This window comes from Erpetoichthys calabaricus, chromosome 3 (genome assembly GCF_900747795.2).
Source record: "Erpetoichthys calabaricus chromosome 3, fErpCal1.3, whole genome shotgun sequence".
Classification (NCBI taxonomy): domain Eukaryota; kingdom Metazoa; phylum Chordata; class Cladistia; order Polypteriformes; family Polypteridae; genus Erpetoichthys; species Erpetoichthys calabaricus.
In genome coordinates, this window is record NC_041396.2 from 87,434,157 (window position 1) to 87,458,388 (window position 24,232).

At 38.7% G+C, this 24,232-nt stretch overlaps 1 protein-coding gene across 1 annotated transcript in view; it reads right to left on the minus strand.

Moving 5' to 3' along the window:
• The window catches only part of LOC114648174 (uncharacterized), a 59,017-nt gene that overhangs the window by 29,819 nt on the left and 4,966 nt on the right, over positions 1-24,232 (minus strand). Inside the window, exon 2 of the mRNA XM_028797059.2 lies at positions 3,911-4,782. Within this exon, the coding sequence (XP_028652892.1) occupies positions 3,911-4,597 (687 nt within the window). The 5' untranslated portion in view covers positions 4,598-4,782. The remainder of the gene's footprint in view (positions 1-3,910; positions 4,783-24,232) is intronic.

Sequence of the window (24,232 nt, forward strand, 5' to 3'; positions counted from 1 at the left end):
GAATCCATTGCATCCACTGAACAGTATCATCTCCAGACAGAGGAGCAGATTCAGCGACAGACTGCTGTCACTGTCCTGCTCCACTGACAGACTTGAGGAGATCGCTCCTCCCCTACACTATGCAACTCTTCAATTCCACCCAGGGGGGTAAACGTTAACAATATACAGTAATCCCTCCTCCATCGTGGGGGTTGCGTTCCAGAGCCACCCACGAAATAAGAAAATCCGCGAAGTAGAAACCATATGTTTATATGGTTATTTTTATATTGTCATGCTTGGGTCACAGATTTGCGCAGAAACACAGGAGGTTGTAGAGAGAGAGGAACGTTATTCAAACACTGCAAACAAACATTTGTCTCTTTTTCAAAAGTTTAAACTGTGCTCCATGACAAGACAGAGATGACAGTTCCGTCTCACAATTAAAAGAATGCAAACATATCTTCCTCTTCAAAGGAGTGCGTGTCAGGAGCACAGGCTGTCAGAGAGATAGAGAAAAAAACCAAACAAATCAATAGGGCTGTTTGGCTGTTAAGTATGCGAAGCACTGCGGCACAAAGCTGTTGAAGGCGGCAGCTCACACCCCCTCCGTCAGGAGCAGGGAGAGAGAGAGAGAGAAACAAAAATCAATACGTGCCCTTCGAGCTTTTAAGTATGCGAAGCACTGTGCAGCATGTCGTTTCAGGAAGCAGCTGCACAAAAAATAGCAACGTGAAGATAATCTTTCAGCATTTTTAGACGAGCGTCCGTATCGTCTAGGTGTGCGAACAGCCCCCCTGCTCAATCCTCCTACGTCAGGATCAGAGAAAGTCAGCGCAAGAGAAAGAGAAATGTAAGCTGGGTAGCTTCTCAGCCATCTGCCAATAGCGTCCCTTGTATAAAATCAACTGGGCAAACCAACTGAGGAAGCATGTACCAGAAATTAAAAGACCCACTGTCCGCAGAAACCCGCGAAGCAGCGAAAAATCCGCGATATATATTTAAATATGCTTACATATAAAATCCGCGATGGAGTGAAGCCGCGAAAGGCGAAGCGCGATATAGCGAGGGATTTCTGTACAAGATTATTGTCTATTATACCTGCTTTGCACTCTCCACCTTGCATTTTTTTTTTTTATAAACTTGCACTGCATTTTTATTGCTCTTTAATTAATATTGTTTTTATCAGTATGCTGCTGCTGGAGTATGTGAATTTCCCTTTGGGGATTAATAAAGTATCTATCTATCTATCTATCTATCTAATGGTATGTAGGACTATTGCTATTTTATCCTTTCATATAGTATTAACCTAGATACAAAATGTTGCTTGTATTCTGGCATCGTAAAAGGATAATGAACAGATTTATATATTTATGTTTAAGTACTAAATGCATTTTACATGGTCTTACATGTGTTTGTTTTAATTTATTTCAGTTTTTGGTAAATGTCAAAGAGAATCTGCTAGTTTACTACAGATATTAGGCAAATTAATGTAAATTTGACTTAGCCCATTATATTTACATAATGTGTAAACACAAATAACAAATACAACATAAAATACATAGGTTAATTGCTTCATGGCAGTTCCATTTTGCAATCTGAATCAGGTCAGGTCAGTTATATACAATTATAAAAAACAAAAATCACTAAAATTCTAAACTGCTTTTTTCTTGTCTCTTCTTTTGTAAACAATTTCTTTTTAATCCATTGTTTGAGCTGGTTCTCTCTCCCCTAATAAGGCTGCTGAGAATTATTTGAATCATAAGGAGATAGTTATCTCTCTAAAGAAACATGACAACTGCATTATATGATCAGTTTTTTCTAATATGTTTACTAATTTCACCAATAATGTTAATAATAATTATTACCATACTATAATCCATTAACCATAATACAAAATATGAACAAAAAAAGTCAAGAAATACCAGGGTTTTAAAATGTATGTTGACAAGTTCAGTGATTACACACAAACCCATTTCTGTTCTTTATCAGATGTCTTTAAATATTGTAGAATTCACAACAGACACAAATGATCCTTCAGATCGAAGATTCACATTAAGCTTTCTAATCTCCCCAGTCTTACCTGGACTGGTGCATGGCATCCAACTCTTTAAATTTGGACTGCAGAACTGGCAGTCTGCACTTATGCATGTCATTTGTTACAACATGGACGATGACAACTGGATCTACACACACTCTGGCAAAGAGCCTATCTGCTGCTCTAGGAAGGTCTCCTACCTGTGCACCCAGAAGGCAACATACCACAAGAGACTCTGTCTCTGGAACACACCTAATGATGGAGCCCCCCACTATCACTAAATGTATTTTTATGGTTACTGCTTTTAAAGTTCCCCATCCCTACCAACCACCTCTGGGTTACCAGGTCTGTAAGGTCCTGAAAACTGTTGGAAACCTCAAACTCTCATATTAATGTCACCAGACAGTGTGCACCTCTTGTCTTGTGCTTATGTCCGACCGTGAACCACTTACGTTTACTGTTCTGCATCACTTTGGGGATGCACACCATCTCCCTAAAGGTCATCTGTGCAAAATTCACCAATTCTTTACTACAAAACAGGCTAGCCACACATCCGCCACCTCCTCAAGTTCAGCAACCATCAGCCAGCATCTCCCATCCTTTGTCAAAGCCAGCGTCCAAAAAATCTGACATCACACAAGACTTGCATTGTACTGGCCTCAGGATTAAAATTCGATCAAGTGAAAGTTAAATTATATTCAGTTTTCTAAAGACGTAGTTATGGGTTTAACAAACTACAGTACCCATTTAATACCTAATGGACCTCTTTAAGACCCACATGTTAACGGTTTAAGTTGCTCTCACTGCTAAGTGCTTTCTGCTGTAAATGTGTTTTTATTAGTTACTAGAATTTCCCTTTAGCCTATTTGTTTTCCTTTTTGCCACTTCTTTTTCTAACCAATATAAATGCTACAAATGTTTAAACATCCCCATTTTCCAATCCATTTCTACTCCTCCTTCTAGTACCCATACTCTCCCACTTCGACTTAATGTATTGGAGTTAACCAGTAACCTATTACTTCCTTCTTTACTGGGAAACCCACTTGCTCACTTATTTTTGAAAGAAACATAGCTAATTATTTACTTACTGCCCTCCACTGAAATTTATCATGTGTATAGGCTGCCAAGATGTGAACACCCCAAACACACTCATACTCATATTAATCTTTGCTCCTGGGGTGTACGGTGAAAGCAAAAATACTTCTAAAGGGGGAAAAAAGTTGGAAAACGATCTATCGGATCTTTCCCTAAAGCATCTGTCTGGGACATACAACAGAGCATACCAGGACTATAAAAAAAACAAAAAAACAAATAATGCATAAATAAATAAAAACTATATGTAGAGAATTAAACAAGCTTAATTAAATCCTTAATAATTCCACTCATACACTGCACTACAAATGCTGCAACAGCATTTAAATCTAAACAAGGAGTAATGCCCGAGTTCAGAAGAAAGGGTGAATGACTAGTTAGTAATGGACAAATGAAATTTGTGTAGACCAGAATCCCGAAACCCTACATGTCTATAAAGTATCAAAACATTTATAAACCCGTCTATAAACCTAAAAAAATATGTTCACTTTTCTGTTTTGTTGCACCTACTGCATGATTCTGCGTTCAGTTTTTTCATTGTTTTAATGTTAACAGCACTATATTTTAAAATGTGCAAAGTGGTCTAGGCCTAGAAATGGAAGTAAACTACAATACAAATAAACAATTTAAAAAGAGATGGAGGAGGCATGATTTTTAAATGCTCTTCAACTATGATCATACCTCTTTCCCTTTTAGTCTTACAAATGAAATAATGAGCATCATATTTTATATCATCTTAGACATAAATCTAAGGTTTGACCGGTTTTCTCAGGGACAAAGAATCAAGTGATTTAATATGCTTACCTGACCTGTTGTCAGTAAATTCTGTCCTGCATTCTCAGCAGCAGCTCTCAGAGGATCCAGTGGAGAAACCAACAAGGTAGACTTGGCTACGTCTTTTCCAGAATCACAACGCTTACCCTTTTCACATCTGAAATCCTCCTTGCTTTTCTTTAAAACTGTGTCTTTGTTTACCAACAAATACACTTTATTATGGTAAATTATAAGCAGGTTGCGGGCAGTCTTGAAAAACTGCTCTCTAGCAGAGTTTGAAGTGGCAGTGTAAATCTGCTTTATCTCTTGTGACAAAGAGTGATGGCACTTCATAAAACATTTTAGGAGACGAAAAGCTATTGTGTTTGAGGTAGTTATAGGAAGCAGGCACTTATTCAATGAAGCATTGTTTTGGTCAACGCTGTTTGCTCTGCCATCACCAGCAGATTTTTCACCACCAAGCAGATCAGGTTTTGAGGCTTTTGTAGCTTTTACAGGAGTAATGCACAATACTAATGTGAAGTCCGTTGATTCCTTTTGATGACCACTATGTGAAGAACCAGAGGCAGCCTGTAATCTTGTAATTAATGAATGAGGTAACAATGAAAAAGGAACAACAATTACTTCAGCTTCTGCAGGAATGAAAAGTTCAATGTCAGTGATCACATCCATGTCTTGTTTTGGCAAGTCTGTATTTTCAATCATTACCTCTTCCATTGGAGGAAAAAAAGCTGCAAAGTACCAACTTAACAAAACTCATAAATTTCCCATAAAGGTTAGAAATGAAGAAAGAAGAAATTCCTGGTAAATATCTTTCACTCCTTATATTTTACTTTGTTTCAAGGGATCTTGTATAGAATATAGGTTTTTTGACTTTTCCCAACACAGAAACAGCGATAATCCTGCGATTTAAAAAAAAAAAAAAAGAAAGAAAAAAAAAAGTGTTAGCTCTCAACATTTAAAAAAAAAAAATCGATAGTGAAGTAAGCTGAAACATAAAAACAACCCTGCTGCTACTACAATGAATCGGGTTAAACCAAGATAAATGAAAAGAAAAATAAATACACATTTATTGAAAATATGAATGTGTGTGATAAAAATATGATCTGCAACTCAAATCATACATTTTTTCATTACTTCTAAACAACATTTTCAGGAGTCTGTGCATACAAAAATGCATTATTCTCTACCAACGCACAACTGCTCTGCTTTCAGTTATTGTCTTTTCAATTATTAACCACTCTTTTTACTGCTACTTCTAAGACTACTACAGTTAAACACAATGGTTTTCTCTTACAACAGTATTAACGCTCCTTAGAAAAATTTCTATGGCACAACAGCTCCTTCTCTAGGCAAGGAGAAGTGCTGCTTTTAATCAGCTTAATGTAAATGCTTTCACAGGCATGGTATATTTAAGAATCTTTTCATATTATGTTGCCTAAATACAGTTTAGACTGCACTAACCTATTTCATTTCCACTGAAAACATATTTTATGCTTTCAGTAAGAAATAAGATTACTGAAAATATTTTTTTGCCTAAGGCATTGCAAGCCCTTCAGTAAATGCTTTTGCAATATTAATGGCTCTAAAAATGTTTAGGAATATTTCTAGACATGTGGACCACAGGAATGGTGAATGAGGTAATGTTAGGCCTACAGTGGCTTGACTAAGGCAGTGTATCGATGGTGCCATACATTGCTTTATCCAATACACAAAAAAATAACTACTTGATACTAGTTGCTTTCTAACTATTTAATTGTTAAAGAAGTACTGCACCCAAAAATTGTGTTACTCCATGTAGTTTTTTGTTTCATCTTTTTATGCACATGTGTAGCATTAATTATTGAGGAAAATGATCTAAAAACAAGCATAATGTTTTTGTCATTTATTTAACTAGTTTCTCTTTGTCTAGCTTTAGGACGAGAATAAAGATCTGATTACGTTTTACATCAAATTAAGCAGAGATAGAAAATTTAGAAAAACTGCACAAAAGACAAAGATGGAAAGGTTAACACATTGAACCTATGGGAATTGGGGGTTATATTCCTGCAACCATCAAAAACTGTACTATTTTACTAGAGATTGCTCAAAATACACTTGTCTGCATATATTTTTTTCATAACAAAACATTTTATATAATATGGACTTTAACCATAAAATAACCCATAAAATGCAGTACACAAAATTGGTAACATGCAAAACATTTTTCTCACTAGTCATTCCCTATTAGTCTGTGACCTTATGTGCCAACAACAAATAAATAAAAAAAAATACTTCAGTCACTGCTGTTGGAAGACATAGAGACTAATGAGGTTTTGATGTTACCTCTGACACTCTGTCCTTCATGGCCGGCAGATGGCACTGAAAATTGTGAAGGACAAGGCAGACTGAAATAATCTATCAGCGACATTTTTGTATGCTTGACATCCTTAAGGGTCTCAAAGTATAGGAGCATAATAGAGATTACTTTGCTCCCCAAGTCTTATACCCGACAGATCCACAGGCAAGGGTGGACGAATATGGATTCGCTCATAGAACCCATCTAGCCTCTTCAGCTGGCCATTCAAGTCAAAGGTGTAAAACAGTCGAAAGATCACCGTAAACACTGACGGGATTGAGGCCAAAGAGTCAAGCCCAGCGGAGGAGAGACATACAGCCAAATACCTAGCCTAAGGACAAATCTTTACCCCTCCTGTGCAGTTTCAAGTGCAGAGAGGGGGCACATTATTCCAAACTAATCCCATCTGGATAAATCTATGGACTGCAGCTGGGCCCAGGGTGGAAGGTACTGTGCATTAGCAACACCTCTTTCAGTTCTGTGTTTCAGTGTGGTGGTGGTAAATAGTCATAAAGTAACTGCTCACACCGATTCCAGGAGTAACATCTCAATAGTTGCTTGGACATGCGTATAGAGCTGAATGATATTGGAAAAATACGAACACTGCAATTTTTTTTCTGCAATATATATTACAATATTACAAAATCCAGGAATTTTATATTTTATATTGTGCTATTACGCAATGGATTTGACAAAATTTGACTCATTTTAAAAGAAAACATGGAGCGTGCACAAGCAGCACAGGCCCGCCCCGTGCGAGTTCAATCTCTGTCATCTGGTCATTGTATTCACACCCAGTTCTTGCTCCGAGTTGCTAGCACATTGGCAAGGACCCTGTGAGATTAAAGAAAGAAGAGGCCTGATGGATTACCTGGTGAAACAACCAAGTTGTCGACCGGCTGAATGTGTGTACCATGTTAACCATGTCAAACTGTGGAAGAAAAGGGATGTGTTTCCACCACCATCTAGACACAGTCTGACTGTTGACTCTTGCCTGAAGAAAACTTATTGTGAATTTGGTCATCAAATATATGGGGTTTGCCTTACAGTGCCCCAACTCTTTATAATCTCTTTGTTTTTTTTCTTACACAGAATTTAGACAAGCAATCTGGAATTTTATATTAGTGATATGCCACACTATAAACACAAGAATACATTTAGCCTCTTCAGTGACCTGCCAATGTTTCCCACTGTGGCACTCTTTGTGGATTTAGGTATTGCACATGTCAATGTATTTCTCTGATCATAACGAGACTGTGGAGCTATTTTTTTTTTCATCTTTGTTGCCAGTTCTGCAGCACAGTGGGAATGTTGTTTATAGTGACAAAGTAGGTTACCAATTCTGTGATTGGATTATGGGTGACTTCATCATACACTCAATATTTCTAAGTGTGTGGCAATGACTTTCTGTGTATTGATTTTGCTTAGAAAATAAACACCTATTGTAGTTTATATGCAAGAAGATAAATCTAGATATCTAGAAAAGGCGGTATCTGTCCTTTACCTGATCTCTGTATGGTTCTGCAAACACCTTAGCATTACAGGAAGCTTAAAGACACTGTTAAGACTTTAGTGCTTAGAACCCTTACCCTTTCATTCATGAGTTCAAGTTCTGAATACTCTGAATACAGTCATGTTCTCCTGCATGTAGAAAGGTAGAACATGTCAGTTGTGTTTATTTAAAAGCAACAACCTATTTCAAGGTCAGTTTACATGACCAAGGTCACTTTACATCAGGAATCACAATTCAATTAAAAATTTCCCCTACACAACTATAATGTAAAATTGTATTATCACTAGAATTAAGAATGTAAACTGAACAAAGTTAGTTAAGCATCATGGATCCAGTCAATGAGCTGCCGATCTAACCTGCAAATTTTCAATAGAAAAGACTTGATCTATGAGCTGGTCTTTTTAGCATCTGCTTTCCCAAGCTTCATAGTAATTTAGCTGCAGTGCTCCTTTATGGGAGGTATTACAGTAGTTGAGCCAGCGTGCAGGTTTTTTTTTTTTTTTTTGCAGCAAACTTCCTGCAGTGGACCAGTGAAGCCTTGCTTTATCAGAGAGCTTAACCTTTATACTAAGCAAACTGGAGTAATAAACTGAGAAAAAGGAATAAGAGAAGTTGTCCTGTGCAATTTCACAAACGGCAAGAAAAGCTACTTGAAGAACTTTTTATTTTGCTCTTTAATTAAAACAAACACCATTTCAGTTTGAACAGAGAGCTTGTTTTAAGTGCAGCAGCTTACATTTTTAACTGGAAAAAGACAGACAAATGTGAAATTACTGCTTAGTAAACAATAGGCTTGTTAGCTTAAGAGTTGTATATTTTACTTATAAACCTGTCATGCATGTTAGTCATTTCTTCGTGATAAACCACGAATGACTATTTGATACATTTGCACTTTTTAAAGATTGGTACTGCGTTTATTATTTGTTGCTGTATGTTATATAGAATATATTTTGGTAAGAAGCAAGTACTACATAATTAAATGGTAATCCATATTTATAATTAATATGCTCTTTTTTTAATTAAGCCTTGTTTCACATATGAACATTACAGAAAAAACAATATGACAGCTTGAAATCATAAGCAGCATTTTCTTTTATGCCTTACGTATTATTTATACACATTTTTGTACATTAGTTAAAGTATGTATTTTAAGGAAATTATTTTAGCATTTTTATGGTCACTGAACAATAAGTCTTAAGAATTTCATTTTGTTAATAAAAAAATAAACAGTTAATACTTACGGTTTATAGTTTAATTATAAAAATTTCCAAGGTGACGCATTATTAGAACATAAGGTTTCTACTTGTCTGGTAATGCAAAGAATTATTATTATTATTATGCAGGAAAATAGAATAAAAAGGTTTTTAAAGGGATAAAGAAAAAAAATCTGACTCAGTATCAGCTCATGACATAACATGAAATCGGTGAACTGCTTCAGCCTTAAAAATAAAACCTAATTGGAGTTTCCCTATTAACACTAGAAACCCTGATGCCAACGAAAAAACTTGTAACCCCGGCACACCTTAAATTCCTTCACACCTCTCCATCAGCCTCTTATGTTTTGTAAATGTGTCGAAATAGCACAAGCAGCCTGCTATCCCATCCCACGAAGTTCAACTCGGGCAAAAAGTTCTCCAAGATCAAGCTCCTTATTTGCATGTGAGGTGGCTGGAGTTGTATAGGGTAAATAATATATCATTTGGAACACATACATTTCATGTGTGTTCCGTATCTACAACGATCTGTGTAAATGTAGGAAGAAATGTGAGGCAGGAATTGTTGAACATATAACTAAAAAAGAAACATTTTTCATATTTTAGTAATAATTGACAAAATATAGACATGAAGTGTATAATGTGTGAAGACTGAAGTCCAAATATCAAACACTTTCGCAAAAGATACAAATATAACAAAACAAGTGCACTTTTATTCAAGAACTAGACATTAAGCCCGTTACAATAACGGGTGCTAGAACAGTAGTGCATAAACATTAGTAGGAACAGTCTATATTAAATGGCAAGGGACTTTGACCTCATTGTTTGTCTTAATTTTTTTTTGTCAAAAATATTTTTGCAAGAAGCATAAAGTAAAATAATAATAAAAATAAAATAGAATCGTATATGACAATACAGTAAGTATAATTAATATTACCTTAGTGTAAAAGTTTGTAACAATCTGTAATACACAATATCTGAAGAATGTATTTATGAAAAATTTTCTATTTTTTTACCTCATGAAATTTTTCTATAAAATTTCATTATAGACAACATTTCTTGTAAATATTCTGTCCGAGTTTGGCAAAAGTTGACCTTGTTCAGGACCATCTACAACCTTGACAACAACATTCTGAAAACTTCTGACTCTTGATAATGCAACATATAACTGACCGTGGCTGAATACTGGTTCTGGCAAGTAAATGCCATCTATTTGCTCATATTTTTCTTTGTCTTTCAGCCTTTCTTTTGTTGATGTTTACTTGCTGAGCTGACCATTCTTCCAGGAGATGTTGCTTATATAGGATTTGATGGTCTGTCTCTTTTGTCCTACTTGACGTGTCCTTTTTTTTGGGTGGCATGTTGTTAGTAGATAGTCACAGTAATATAGGCTTGTATGTCCGTAAGTATTTTCTATTACTGTAATACTGGCTTGTATGTGGCTGTAATATGCATCACTGTTTTGTGTGCCTTTAATTTTCTCTTGCAGTAATACTGGTTTGTATTTCCGTAAATCTGACATCCTCAGAGTGAACACTTGTACAACAACAAACACTAATCCCACCTCTTTAGGGAGGCTGGTCTCCGCGTCTCAGTACCCGATTGGATTTTTCGTGCCTTATGTTTTAGGTCTTACCTCATTTACCGAAATCCGATTGGATCGGAAGCACAATATTTTATAGGTCCCGCACTGTCTGTCTTGTGTGATGCGTCAGGTGGCCTTTGAAGCATTGCACCATGCCCCGCGCATGCGCACTTCACCAGAAGACACACACACTCGGGACACCTGGACGCACACAGGAGTTTTATTAAAGAGGATATAACTGTAGAAAAAGAAATCGGGTTAGAGTACGAGACGGACATGATAGCTTTGGTGGTATAGATGTAAGAACTGCCAACTTGTAATCAAGAAGTCACCAGTTCAATTCCGAGTGTGACCGTTTTGAGTAGTGAGCTGCTCTTGTTACTATTATAGAATAAAAACGCACATTTGAATGGAGTCTGTAACAGCCAGTGTAAATTTATGGTACTTGTAAAAGTTACTATTTTTTTTTTTATTCAGTTTTATTCTCTCAGTCACGTTCACACTCCCCCCGATCTGACACTGCTGTGTTCACATTAAGACGTGCTATAACAGAGGTTATGAGGATGAGGGTTCTACATCAGAAAAAGAGAACAGGAGCCCTCCACGCAAGAAATGTTCACTTACACATTAGAACAACGCAGCTGCACCAGGCGTATAGGCGAAAGATATCAGCGTTTGGATGCAGCAACAGGTCGGGCATCATCCTAACAGACAGTGTGCCACCTTCAAAGAAAAAGCAGGGCTTACAGAGCTCGCCATGGTATCGTGCAAAGTCCTGTTTGTGATTATATTTTGTGATGGACTTTATATGAAAAACATTTATATGTTACTTATATAAAAGCCAGATCGAATGTTATTTACCTATTTGCCTCGATTTATTTACTTATCTTCCTACTGTGTAAAGTCACAAGTAGAGTGCAGAGTTTCCTGTGTTTGATCGACATGCTGACAACGTACAGTGATGGCAAAAGTGAGACAGCCGCTTCCACCTGCAGCTATAGGCTCTTCAGTATGCAAGCAACTCTCCATGCTAGTGTTTAGAACTGGAAGGTGTACGTACCCAAAAAAAGAAGTCTGACTGCATTCTCGTACCATTGCTCGCATACTGAAGTGTTAGCATTCACTTTTCATGGCATTACACATGTACTTTGTCAGCATGCCTGTGTCGATTAAACATACCATTTTAAATTCTATAGAAATCTGAGGAAAGGACTTCAGGAGGATGTCCTTAGAAGGAATACTTTATTCACTATAATCAATTCTATTCAACATATTCATTTTAAAAAGAGCTTCCAGATAAAAACTCTAATAAACATTAAGGAATATAGAAACATTATATATACAGTGTATACATAAATAACAAGCCTTCACTGCTACTCTTTGTTTACAATGCAGGAAGTTTGTCTTTTTATACAGGTGCTGGTCATAAAATTAGAATATCATGACAAAGTTGATTTATTTCAGTAATTCCATTCAAAAAGTGAAACTTGTATATTAGATTCATTCATTACACACAGACTGATGTATTTCAAATGTTTATTTCTTTTAATTTTGATAATTATAACTGACAACTAATGAAAGTCCCAAAATCAGTATCTCGGAAAATTAGAATATTGTGAAAAGGTTCAATATTGAAGACGCCTGGTGCCACACTCTAATCAGCTAATTAACTCAAAACACCTGCAAAAGCCTTTAAATGGTCTCTTAGTCTAGTTCTGTAGGCTACACAATCATGGGGAAGACTGCTGACTTGACAGTTGTCCAAAAGACGACCATTGACACCTTGCACAAGGAGGGCAAGACACAAAAGGTCATTGCTAAAGAGGCTGGCTGTTCACAGAGCTCTGTGTCCAAGCACATTAATAGAGAGGCGAAGGGAAGGACAAGATGTGGTAGAAAAAAGTGTACAAGCTAGTGCTGGGCGGTATACCGGTTCATACCGAAAACCGTTTATTTTTTTTATGATATGGATTTTTCTTATACCGCAACACTGGTTTAAATTGCCTAAACGACGTTCGGAACCTGGCGCAGCGGGAAGCTGTTCAAGTGGGGACCTTTTTCACTGTTACACCGCTAAACACAGATTTGTTGCGCGGGGGCTCTTTTTCACTGCTACACCACCAAATAGGTAGCGGTAGCGTAGGTATCGCGCGGTGAAAATGGACAGAGAACATTCCGAAACTGAAGCCGACGATAAAGTTGAACATGATGAACAGAAGAACTTTTGCCGAAAAAAAGGAGTCACGTCCGTCGCCTGGAGATACTTTAGTTTTAAAAGGTCAGATGTGTAAATACTGTTTCTATACTACTGGATAATACTGCAAGCCAAGTTATACTTGTTTTATTTGTTTTCAATACAGTAGTACTAGGGTGTTGTACCGTGTTAGCCAGTATGAATGTAGAGAAAAGCCAAGCAAAATGACACCTTTTATTGGCTAACTAAAAAGATTACAATATGCAAGCTTTCGAGGCAGCTCAGGCCCGTTCTTCAGGCAAGACGTACTTGGTATATGTATTTGGTGAATACTGTGTAATGCACCTGGGCTTGAAGTCTTGAAGTAATAGTGCAACTATCAGTAATAATACTATTATTTATTTTATTGTTATTATTTGTTTAAATATTATGTAGTTTAATGATGATAAAGTTGTTTAAAAAGTCACTTTAACATGTCAGTGGACAGAGATTGTTAACATTAACAGAAAGTGTAGTTGGTTTACAAAAAATATTTACTATTTATTCCTTTTCTAAGACATATGCAGTGCAATACAACTTTTGACAAGCACTTCTGGATATTTTACTAAGTCTAAATGCCTCTTTGTATGGTTGAAAATATTTTGTCAAAATTATAGTTTGTTTTTGCAAAATTTGTTCAATAAAAAGGTTCTATATTTTGACTGCATCTGTCATGCAATGTGATACCTTCTCCATTAGTGCCCACCCCTTGAAAACTATCACTTTATGGGGCAATGCAAACCTGTATTAATACTTGTGTGCACATTAAAATGTTTTTTTTTGTACAATGTACAATACTCTTGACAGTGGAATAGGTTATTCTTAGCCAGTAATTGCAGTGGAAAATGTGGTTAACATCCACTCATGCATGGGGAAAAAAATACCGTTGAATACCGGGAAACCGGGATAATTTAGAAAAATACCGTGATATAGAATTTTGGTCATACCGCCCACCCCTAGTACAAGCAATAGGGATAACCGCACCCTGGAGAGGATTGTGAAACAAAACCAATTCAAAAATGTGGGGGAGATTCACAAAGAGTGGACTGCAGCTGGAGTCAGTGCTTCAAGAACCACCACGCACAGACGTATGCAAGACATGGGTTTCAACTGTCGCATTCCTTGTGTCAAGCCACTCTTGAACAAGAGACAGCGTCAGAAGCGTCTCACCTGGGCTAAAGACAAAAAGGACTGGACTGCTGCTGAGTGGTCCAAAGTTATGTTCTCTGATGAAAGTAAATTTTGCATTTCCTTTGGAAATCAAGGTCCCAGAATCTGGAGGAAGAGAGGAGAGGCACAGAATCCACGTTGCGTGAGGTCCAGTGTAAAGTTTCCACAGTCAGTGATGGTTTGGGGTGCCATGTCATCTGCTGGTGTTGGTCCATTGTGTTTTCTGAGGTCCAATGTCAACACAGCCGTCTACCAGGAAGTTTTAGAGCACTTCATGCTTCCTGCTGCTGACGAACTTTATGGAGATGCAGATTTCATTTTCCAACAGGACCTGGCACCTACACACAGTGCCAAAGCTACCAGTACCTGGTTTAAGGACCATGGTATCCCTGTTCTTGATTGGCCAGCAAACTCACCTGACCTTAACCCCATAGAAAATCTATGGGGTATTGTGAAGAGGAAGATGCAATACACCAGACCCAACAATTCAGAAGAGCTGAAGGCCACTATCAGAGCAACATGGGCTCTCATAACACCTGAGCAGTGCCACAGACTGATCGACTCCAAGCCACGCCGCATTGCTGCAGTAATCCAGGCCAAAGGAGCCCCAACTAAATATTGAGTGCTGTACATGCTCATACTTTTCATGTTCATACCTTTCAGTTGGCCAACATTTCTAAAAATCCTTTTTTTGCATTGGTCTTAATTGATATTCTAATTTTCCGAGATACTGATTTTGGGACTTTCATTAGTTGTCAGTTATAATTATCAAAATTAAAAGAAATAAACATTTGAAATACATCAGTCTGTGTGTAATGAATGAATCTAAAGTACAAGTTTCACTTTTTGAATGGAATTACTGAAATAAATCAACTTTGTCATGATATTCTAATTTTATGACCAGCACCTGTATATACATTATTATATAAAAAAATTTATATATTATATAAAAAGCAAGTCTCGGCTTCTACTGTGAAGAGGAGAGTTTGTGCTACAGGTTTGACAGGGTGGGTGGCAGTAACAAAGCTATTCCTCAAAGGACAAAACAGGGCTTTGAAATACTTGCTGTGGACTACTGCAGATTGGAAGACAGTCTTATGGAACAATGAATCAATTTTTTTCATGTGTTTGATTCATTACACAGGGTTTTTATAAACCATTGAGATGGTGAAAGGATGGTTCCTCAGTGTACGACACCAACTGTCAGACATGGAGGAGGAACTGTGATGGTCTGGGGTTCTTTTGCCGGAGGCAGAGTTGGTGACTTGCACTGAGTGACTGACATTCTTAATCAAAAGGGTTACCACAGTTTGGCTGTTAATCAGCAAAAGGTGTATACTCTGATGAAGCAAAATTTTGAATAAAACTTTGTATAAATGTCACACACGTGCACATGGGAGGCAGCTAAAGGGCCTGAATAAGGGTAATTCCATGTCAGACCAGGGGATGGCGGAGTATATTGATCCTTTCTCTCTTCCACTGCAGACTGATTATGGGAAATTCTGCCTGCTCTCAGCGATTTCACTCCCGGTTCCGGGTCCTGATGACCTCACTTCCTCTATTCTTCCTTAAAACCACCATCTTTGCCTCATGTCAGTTCTGTTTTTGGACTTGAATTTGTACACATATGTACTTTTATTTTAACACTTTTGCACCCAGGAAAATTACCTTTTTGCGACTCTTTTGTCTTATCTTTCACAACTGGTATAGTCAGCAGAAGCAGGAAGTTATCCAGGTGGGAAAGTACCATGGCCGAGCTGGTCAGTGGAGAGTGCATTTTGTAATTCAGAAAAACCAGGTGCAGGCTCCATCCCAAATACACATACAAATTAGATACCACAGGGAGAGTGTGGGAGGGGATAAACAAAATTTGGGCTGGTCTAGATGGGTGAGGCAAAAGGGGCTTATTATGCTCTCTCGGAGGAGAGTGCCCTACTCCCCCACCAAGGCAGAACCCTGGCTAAATGTGTGGGTGCCTCAGATCAGCAGGCGAGGAGACTAAAAAACTGGAGGTTTGACTCAGAGTGGCTAACCCACCAACAAGGATTCTCACTATGGGCTAAAGTAGGGCACTGGCTAAGGCCAGAATAGAACACCGCCCTACAAATAGTGGAGCAGGTTGCCTCTTGTTAAATAGCCTACCTAAAAATTATATGGGTGGCTGCCTCAAACCTTTTTGCAACTCTTTTGTCTAATCTTTGACAATACTTAATGATTCCTTAACTTATTTTATTTGTTCAATGCAAATGTAATATTGTCTAAGCAGTACTTAAGGTATAGTAACAGAGTCTGTTACAACTATGCTTTAAAAGAGGGTTTTAAAGTAATCAGCAGAAGTTGGGACAACTGTGCAAACTGTTTGCTTCACCTTGTAAGTCTTAATTTACTTTAATTGCTGCAGAACATATGTAGGATGTAACCTATTAGTTGTTTCCTGAAGAAGGTCCATTTGTAATATTCTGATATTTCTTTTTTCCAGTAAATGTAAATTTTAAATTTAAACCTCTGGCTGTTTACTGCTTACCTTTAACTTTTGAAGAAAAACTGTGGGTTTCTAAAACCTTTGACTGGTATATATTTTTTTTAATATTTCATAACTTAAAAAAAAAATTGAAGGGGCTGTTTTTGCCATCAACATGTTATCATCATTGTTAAAGTCTGATACAGTGGAACACTGGCCAACAGTTAATTCTACACTGTTCAACCCAAAGAGAAAATTTAATGGCAGGCTGCCCCTGCAAATGTTTCCACTGTTGTTGCTATAAACATCCATATTACTAAACGAGAATGGTAAACCGGATATGGACGCAGGGACCTGCCCGTGGACGCAAAAGACATAATGCGCAAGTGCCACACAAAGCCCCCCCCCCCCCCCCCCGAGGGAAACGGGAGAGACTATGCACGTGCGCAGGCGCCACACAAAGCCCCCCCCGCACCAGAGCAAAACGGGAGAGACTACGAACCGTCAGAGTAGGAAACAAAGTAAAACGTCATAAAGAGGTTAAAGAACAGGGACAAACACATGGAGAGAAGGTTACAGAACAAAGCCCCCCTCCCCAGAGTAAAACGAGAGAGACTACGAACCGTCGGACATGCCGCAAGCAGGATAATGCGAGGTCAGAAATAAAACACAGAGTAGGAAACAAAGTAAAACTTTATAAAGGGATGAAAGAACGGGGACGAACACATGGAGAGCGGGTTACAGATGATGAAAACTGGAATGCAACAGCTTCAAAAAAACCTAGGCACAAAACACATGCACACCGAGATACAGAATATAAAGGCAGAAACAACGACAGTTAAACGTCCACACCACACAGCGGAGGTGGACCCGAAGGTGCAGGCGCCTACATCGTGCGTTGGAAGGCGCGGTAAAGTACAAAAGGCAAAGGCGCCTACACAGCATGGTAAAAACCGACATAATACGGAAGGCGCAGGCGTCGCCGCCATATTGTGAGTGGCACTAATGCGTGGTGAAGGCGCAGGAGGAGACATAGTAAAACAAGAGGAGTCAATGCCCCGCCCCAGAGTGAAACGGGACACACTACGGAGTCCACAAAGGTTCATACATCAAACCCGAGATGGTATGGACACGCGTCTGAAACCGCGGAAGCAAAACTGTCTCGGCTCCAAAACCGAACAGCTCAACAACTAACACAGCTTCGACACCGAGCCCGCGTGGACAGATCTAATGAACGTGGACGCCTACAACGCGCGTCTCAAACTGCGTAGGCAAAGCAGGCACGGATTCAACACGACACAGCTCGAGTGACCGAGATACAAACATGCGCCTGCCTGGATATAATTAATGAACACAGTCGCCTACAACGTGCGTCTGAAATGCCACAGACCAGGCAGGCACTGCTCCAAAAAGAAAGAGCTCGACTAAACGAGATACGAAGTGAAACGGGAAACGCTACAGAGTCCGCAGTGCTCCACAATGCACCGCATAATAGTTCGGAAAAAGCTTCGTAGTAACAGTGGGGAAACCCAGAGTGACACGGGCGAAGGCTCCGTATTAAACACACTTCATCCTCACACGTCCAAACTATACAACATAGATGAATCACATTACAGTGATGCATTAACAGTACGATAAACATCACAGTATCGCAAACAAATGAAAATTATTACTCGAAAAAGGGAAAATATATTCACCACGGACCAGGTGTCATTGAAACAAAAGCAGAATAAAGCGAGATCAGAAATGAAAGACAGAGTAGAAAGCAAAGTAAAACGTCATAAACAGGTTAAACGAGGGGGCCAAACACATGGACAGCAGGTTACAGATTATGAAGACCGTAATTCAAAAGCTTCAAAAACAAAAGCTCGACTGACCGAGATACAAACTGAAACGGGAAACACTACGGGGTCCGCAGTAGTCCACAATGCACCGCATAATAGTTCGGACGGAGCTCCGTATTAACAGTGGGGGGGGTCCCAGAGTGACACAGGCGAACGCTCCGTATTAAACGTGCGTCATCCTCACACGTGGCTGCCCAGCGGGCACGGGTTTGAAACGCCGGGGTTAGGCGAGCGAAGCGAGCAGGGGGCAGAGCCCCCTTGTACATAATAAAAATCAATCACCCTCTCCCAAGCAGTGCATAAAGTTTTTAAAATTTATATTGTGACAGCCTTTTAGTGGTTGCTACGTTGATCATCGCTGTGTTCCTCTAAGAGATGACCTTCACATAACCAATTAAACATTTTAAGTGTAACTTGCACTGGTGCTCCCCCCACGTTTTGATTTCTTCAGTGACACATAGCTAAAAATTGAGTCTCTACAAATATTTTATGAAGACAAACAATCCAGCAGTCACAGACATCAAATACACAGATGGGCAGTTTTAAAAGTTAATAATAATAATAATAATAAAATAATACATTTTATTTATATAGCACCTTTTCCATGCTCAAGGTGCTTCATTAGCACATGCAAAGGAAGGAATTTGTATTTAATTTGTTAGAGCTATTGTATAGCACTACTTTAAATATAGTACTAAATATCTACTTTGGGCATTTTAGCCATCCACATAAAATCAACATAATACAATACAATACAATGCACTGTTTAAATATATCTATGTCTCAATTCATTTATTCATTCAACCAAGAGATCTGTTCAGAATTCCTTCTTTAGCCAAAAGTCATTCATGGTATTTAGCTGAAGTCCCTAATCATGGCTGCATAAGCAGTAATGGAGTAGCACAATACAGCCGACTGATACACAATATATACTTTCAAAAATATACTCTTTTTGTGCTTTATATTGACACTGTTCGTTTTCAAATAATATTGCATTAGTGTGATGATGTTTTCTGATTGGTACTAATCAGGTCATAAAATGATTTCTTCAAAATGTCACATATATTTGTCTCTTTCTTTTTTGCCTGGTGCTGCGTTGACATCGTGCACCAGAAGGTGTGAGTTTATTCAGTGCGAGCAGGAGCACGCAGGTGGCCAGTTGCTTGTGCAAAAATACGCTTGACTTGGCGGCAATCAAAGCACATGTAAAATACAAGGCATGCACGGGGGCCACTGAGAAAAGAAGAGTGTTCATGGCTCACCTTGCAGAGGAGTTGTCGTCGTCATTTCTTATAAGAAAAGGTGATGGATAAAGCAAAAGAGGATGCAACATCGACAAGCTTCTGTTCCAAGACCACTGCTTCCCCAGCCCCTTCAGTGTAACAGTAACTACAGCACAGAGAGAAGTATGTACACTGCAACAGGTACACGTCGTAAATGTAGAAAGGACGGTCCAGTGGGAACTGTTAACATTTGAATCTGATGATTGCAAATAGTGCGGAACTGACCTCTCTGTACTGTTCTTTCCTCTGCATGTCCTGGAGTACAAAAGAAACAGTACCGTGCACCAAAATGTGGCGACTGCATGGGCAAGATTGAGAAAAAAAATGCGATCGTCACTGATTACAAGTGCAAGGCGGCATGCGAATGAATATGACTCATGTTGCATCAGTGCCACAATGTTTTCCAAAATGTACTATACAGGTCATAAAACGAGTTATTTCAAATATCATATATACCTATGTCTCTTTTTTTGTCAGTGTGGCTTTGACATCGTAGACCATAAGGTGCATACTAATTCAGCGTGAGCAGGAACACTCAATAAAACTGAATAAAAAAAATTTCAAGTGAATGTGAGATACAAAGCAAGCAGATTCACCAGTGTTTGTGTATCAGCTTTGATCCGTCCAGATCAGAGAATTTCCAGTTCCATTGTCTCAAAACACCACTCACATCTACAGTTATTCCCAGTTTCAGATAAAAAGTAACCGCGTCAGATCTGGGGTGGGTGTTGTATCATGATCATGACCGAGAAGTGTGTTTTTATTGTATAATATTAACAATAAGAGTATCTCACTACTCAAAACGGTAAATTTGCGGGGGAGATGGTTTTGAACTCACAACCTCTGGATTATAAATCGGCAGATCTAACCGCTGCACCATGGAAGCTGTCATACTGTACTTGCACCTTTTGTGGAAGTGTTTGATATTTGGCCATCAGCCTTCACACATTATATAGTTCATGTCTACATTTTGTCATTTATTACTAAAACATGAAAAAACGTTTCTGTTTTAACGATGTGTTTACATGGATTTTTGTAGACACAAAGCACACATCAAATTACTTCCCTTTACAATTCTGGGTAGCTTACTCCCAGATAATCAATCAAGGCAGGAACTGGGAGAACTTCTTGCCCTTTCTGAGGTGGTGGGGGGAAGATATAGCAGGCTGCTTGGGCTTATCAACACATTTAGAAGACAAAAGATGCTGACAGAGAGATGCAAAGGGATTTAAGGTGGGCCAGATTTACAAGTTTTTTCGTAGGCTCTGGTAATTCTAGTGTTAAGCTAGGGAAGCTACTTAAAAAGTGGACAGTGCCAGGTGACAAAATAAAAAAACACCATCTTGCAATTTATGTTGTTAGATTTAAATACCAGAATTCAATCATTCTCTCTTGTATGGAGGTGGGTTTGCTTTGAAAAGACATAAGTTGCTCAAAAGATGGTTATCTGCAGACTTTGTTGGAAATTTGTTGCCATCAAAAACAGCTTCACAACTAACTTGTTTCACTATCTGCAAACTAACCACCTCACAGAAAATGCAGATTATGAAAAACTTCTGGAGTCATCTATTTATGACACTCCACCCAAAAATGCTACTTATCACATTAAGTCTGTAGTGGTGGCCGAGAAGCATTTTTAATTTTATGCTTTTGAAAATGGAAGTGATCATGTGCTTCTGTTAAAAACATTTTAAATTATGTACAGTACAGTATAACATTATACATGAAATACAGTATGTGTAGGTGAATGCTTAAAAACTGCTTAAAGTGTGCATATTAAATTAGGAACAATTCAGTACATATTATTTGGCCTCCACAAGAGACTATATTCTTAACAGTAATTGGATCCTGTATCTTTCATGTACTTACTTAAATACAACTACCTGTAAACATACAGGTTGATTTGAGGAGTCCTGTTTGTAACAGAGCAGGTAATTTTGAAGAAGTGTATACATTTGTCATTTTTACTCCATTCCATGAACAAAGGGAGGAGAGGCAAAAGAAGGCAACAGTGATAAGCATTCTTATGACATGCTTTGGCCAGCTTGCTGTACTTATTCTCCAAACCAATCAGGCTGTTCTGTGAGTATCAGTGGTTTATAAGGTTGATATTCGCAATTAAATAATTAGGTTTAGGTTAGGTTAGGTTTAGGTTTATTTGTCATATAGAGGTTAACACAGGGTCAACATACAATGAAATGTGTATGACGAGAAAAACAAGTCACTCAGCCTAGATCCAATAAAGCTTAAAAAAAGATTACAAGTTAAAAATAGACAAGCCATATAAAATAAAATGTGTATGTTTTAAAAGAAGTTATAGAGCAATATGAGTTGAATGAGCAGCAAGTACAAATGACAGTTATTGCACAGACAATGTTTTATAGGTACAGATGCATATTCCATAAAGTGCAGATGCATGTTCCAGTCAGTATTCAGAGTGTGTGCAGGTACAGTTTGTGTGTGAGTAGTGCAATGTAGATGTAATGTAAGTGTATGTAAGTGTTCAGGTGTTGCTGTTGAGGAGTCGAATGGCCTGGTGGTAAAAGCTGTTCTTAAGTCTTGTAGTCCGAACAGCCAGATTCCTGTATCGTCTGCCAGACGGTAACAAGGAGAACAGCTGGCGTGCTGGATGGCTGTGGTCCTTTATGATGCTGCTTGTCTTATGCAAGCACCGATGGAGGTAAATGTCTTCAATGGCAGGAAGACTCTTGCCCGTGATGTGCTCTGCTGCCTTCACCACTCTCTGTAGTGATTTCCGGCTGCTGGCAGAGCAGCTCCCATACCAGACGGTAATGCAGCCCGTCAGCAGACTCTCGACCACACTCCTGTAAAAGTTTGAGGTGATGTTGGCATTCATGCCAAACTTCCTCAGCCTCCTCAGGAAGTAGAGCCGCTGGCAAGCTTTCTTGACCACAATGTCTATGTGAAGGGTCCACGAGAGATCCTCGGTGATGTTTACTCCGAGGAACTTGAAGCTGTTAACCCTTTCAACTTCTATGCCGCTGATGTAGATGGCCTGGTGTTCTCTGCCTTGTTGTTTTCGATAGTCCACGATCATCTCCTTGGTTTTGCCGACGTTAAGAGACAAGTTGTTATCTAGGCACCAATTACTCAATGCCAGCACCTCCTCTCTGTAGGCCGTCTCATCGTTGTCAGTGATAAGGCCTATGATGGTTGTGTCGTCTGCAAACTTGATGATGGTGTTTGTGCCGTGTTTTGCAACACAGTCGTGGGTGAACAAGGAATACAAGAAGGGGCTAAGTACACAGCCCTGCGGCGCTCCTGTGTTTAAAATGAGTGTTTTTAAATGATTGTTTTCTCTCTACTTTTTTTAATTCAAAAAGTGTACAGCGATAAATAATATACAATACAATACAATACAGTTTATTTTTGTATAGCCCAAAATCACACAGGAAGTGCCGCAATGGGCTTTAACAGGCCCTGCCTCTTGACAGCCCCCCAGCCTTGACTCTCTAAGAAGACAAGGAAAAACTCCCAAAAAAAACCTAGTAGGGAAAAATGGAAGAAACCTTGGGAAAGGCAGTTCAAAGAGAGACCCCTTTCCAGGTAGGTTGGACGTGCAGTGGGTGTCAAAAGAAGGGGGTCAATACAATACAATGCAGTACACAGAACAGAACAATTTCTCAATATAGTAAGAAATAAAAAATATTAATTTTAGAAGTACAGAGCAAATTTAACAGTAGATGATATCCTTAGTGTTTTTGATTGGTTGGATACCAACAAAGGCCAGGTTTTTGGGAGAGCACTCAAGCTAACAATTTATTGCATAGACAAGGATGAACCAATTAACACAATTACAAGATCAGACTCCAGAGGTGCTGGTAAAAATGTTGAAGTCATGGATGGCACCCTTATTTACCTTTGGCTTTGTAACAGATATGCACTACTTCTAGATGATATAAGGGATTAAAATATTCCCAACAATTGCTGCTGCTTCAACAATTCCGTTGTGGCCCGTATTTTGTGTTTTTCATTTTTCAGCCTCCAAATTGTCCAAGGTGCAATACAGGGAGGAAGGGCTGCAGTAATGGAATTTGGCGTATTTATTCAGTAACTCACCTACATGCTGACACTAGAGGAATGACTTTCGTGTTTTGATTCATAACTCTTACACCACAGAAGGTTAGACCACTGGTTTCCAAGTTCAAAGTAGGAGTCAAAAACTAAATTTAGTTGGAGAAAAAGCTTTCAGCCACACAGAGCCCTCAGTACTATACTGGAGAATTGTTCTTTGACACTAAGTTACATAAGTTTGATTCAATAGCATGTTTCACTTCACTCAAAATCAGGATATTATACTGTATATATGTACTAGCCATGTGCGCCCAACTACGTTGCGCGTGTTAAAGTTGTCTGTGAAGGGCTCCCTGTTTAAACGCGGCTGCCAGTCGTGAACTGGGCCCTTCGTCGCACAGCATTATGATTTTTTATAAGGGAAACAAAATTACAAAAGAAAACCCTTGGACATTGATTCGATAGGAACGGCCTACTCGGAATCACTGTCCGAATAGTAATTATGTGGTGGTGTAGGAGCATTTCTGCTTCTCTCCGTTCACAGTCCATCTCGTTTTCATGATGCTGTCGTTTCCTCTCACGATCTCTTCTCAACCTTTCTCCAATCTCGCAGGTTGCTTTGTGGCAATCCAAAGAGTAAGGCAATATACATGGAGCAATGGTTATAAAAGGGGGA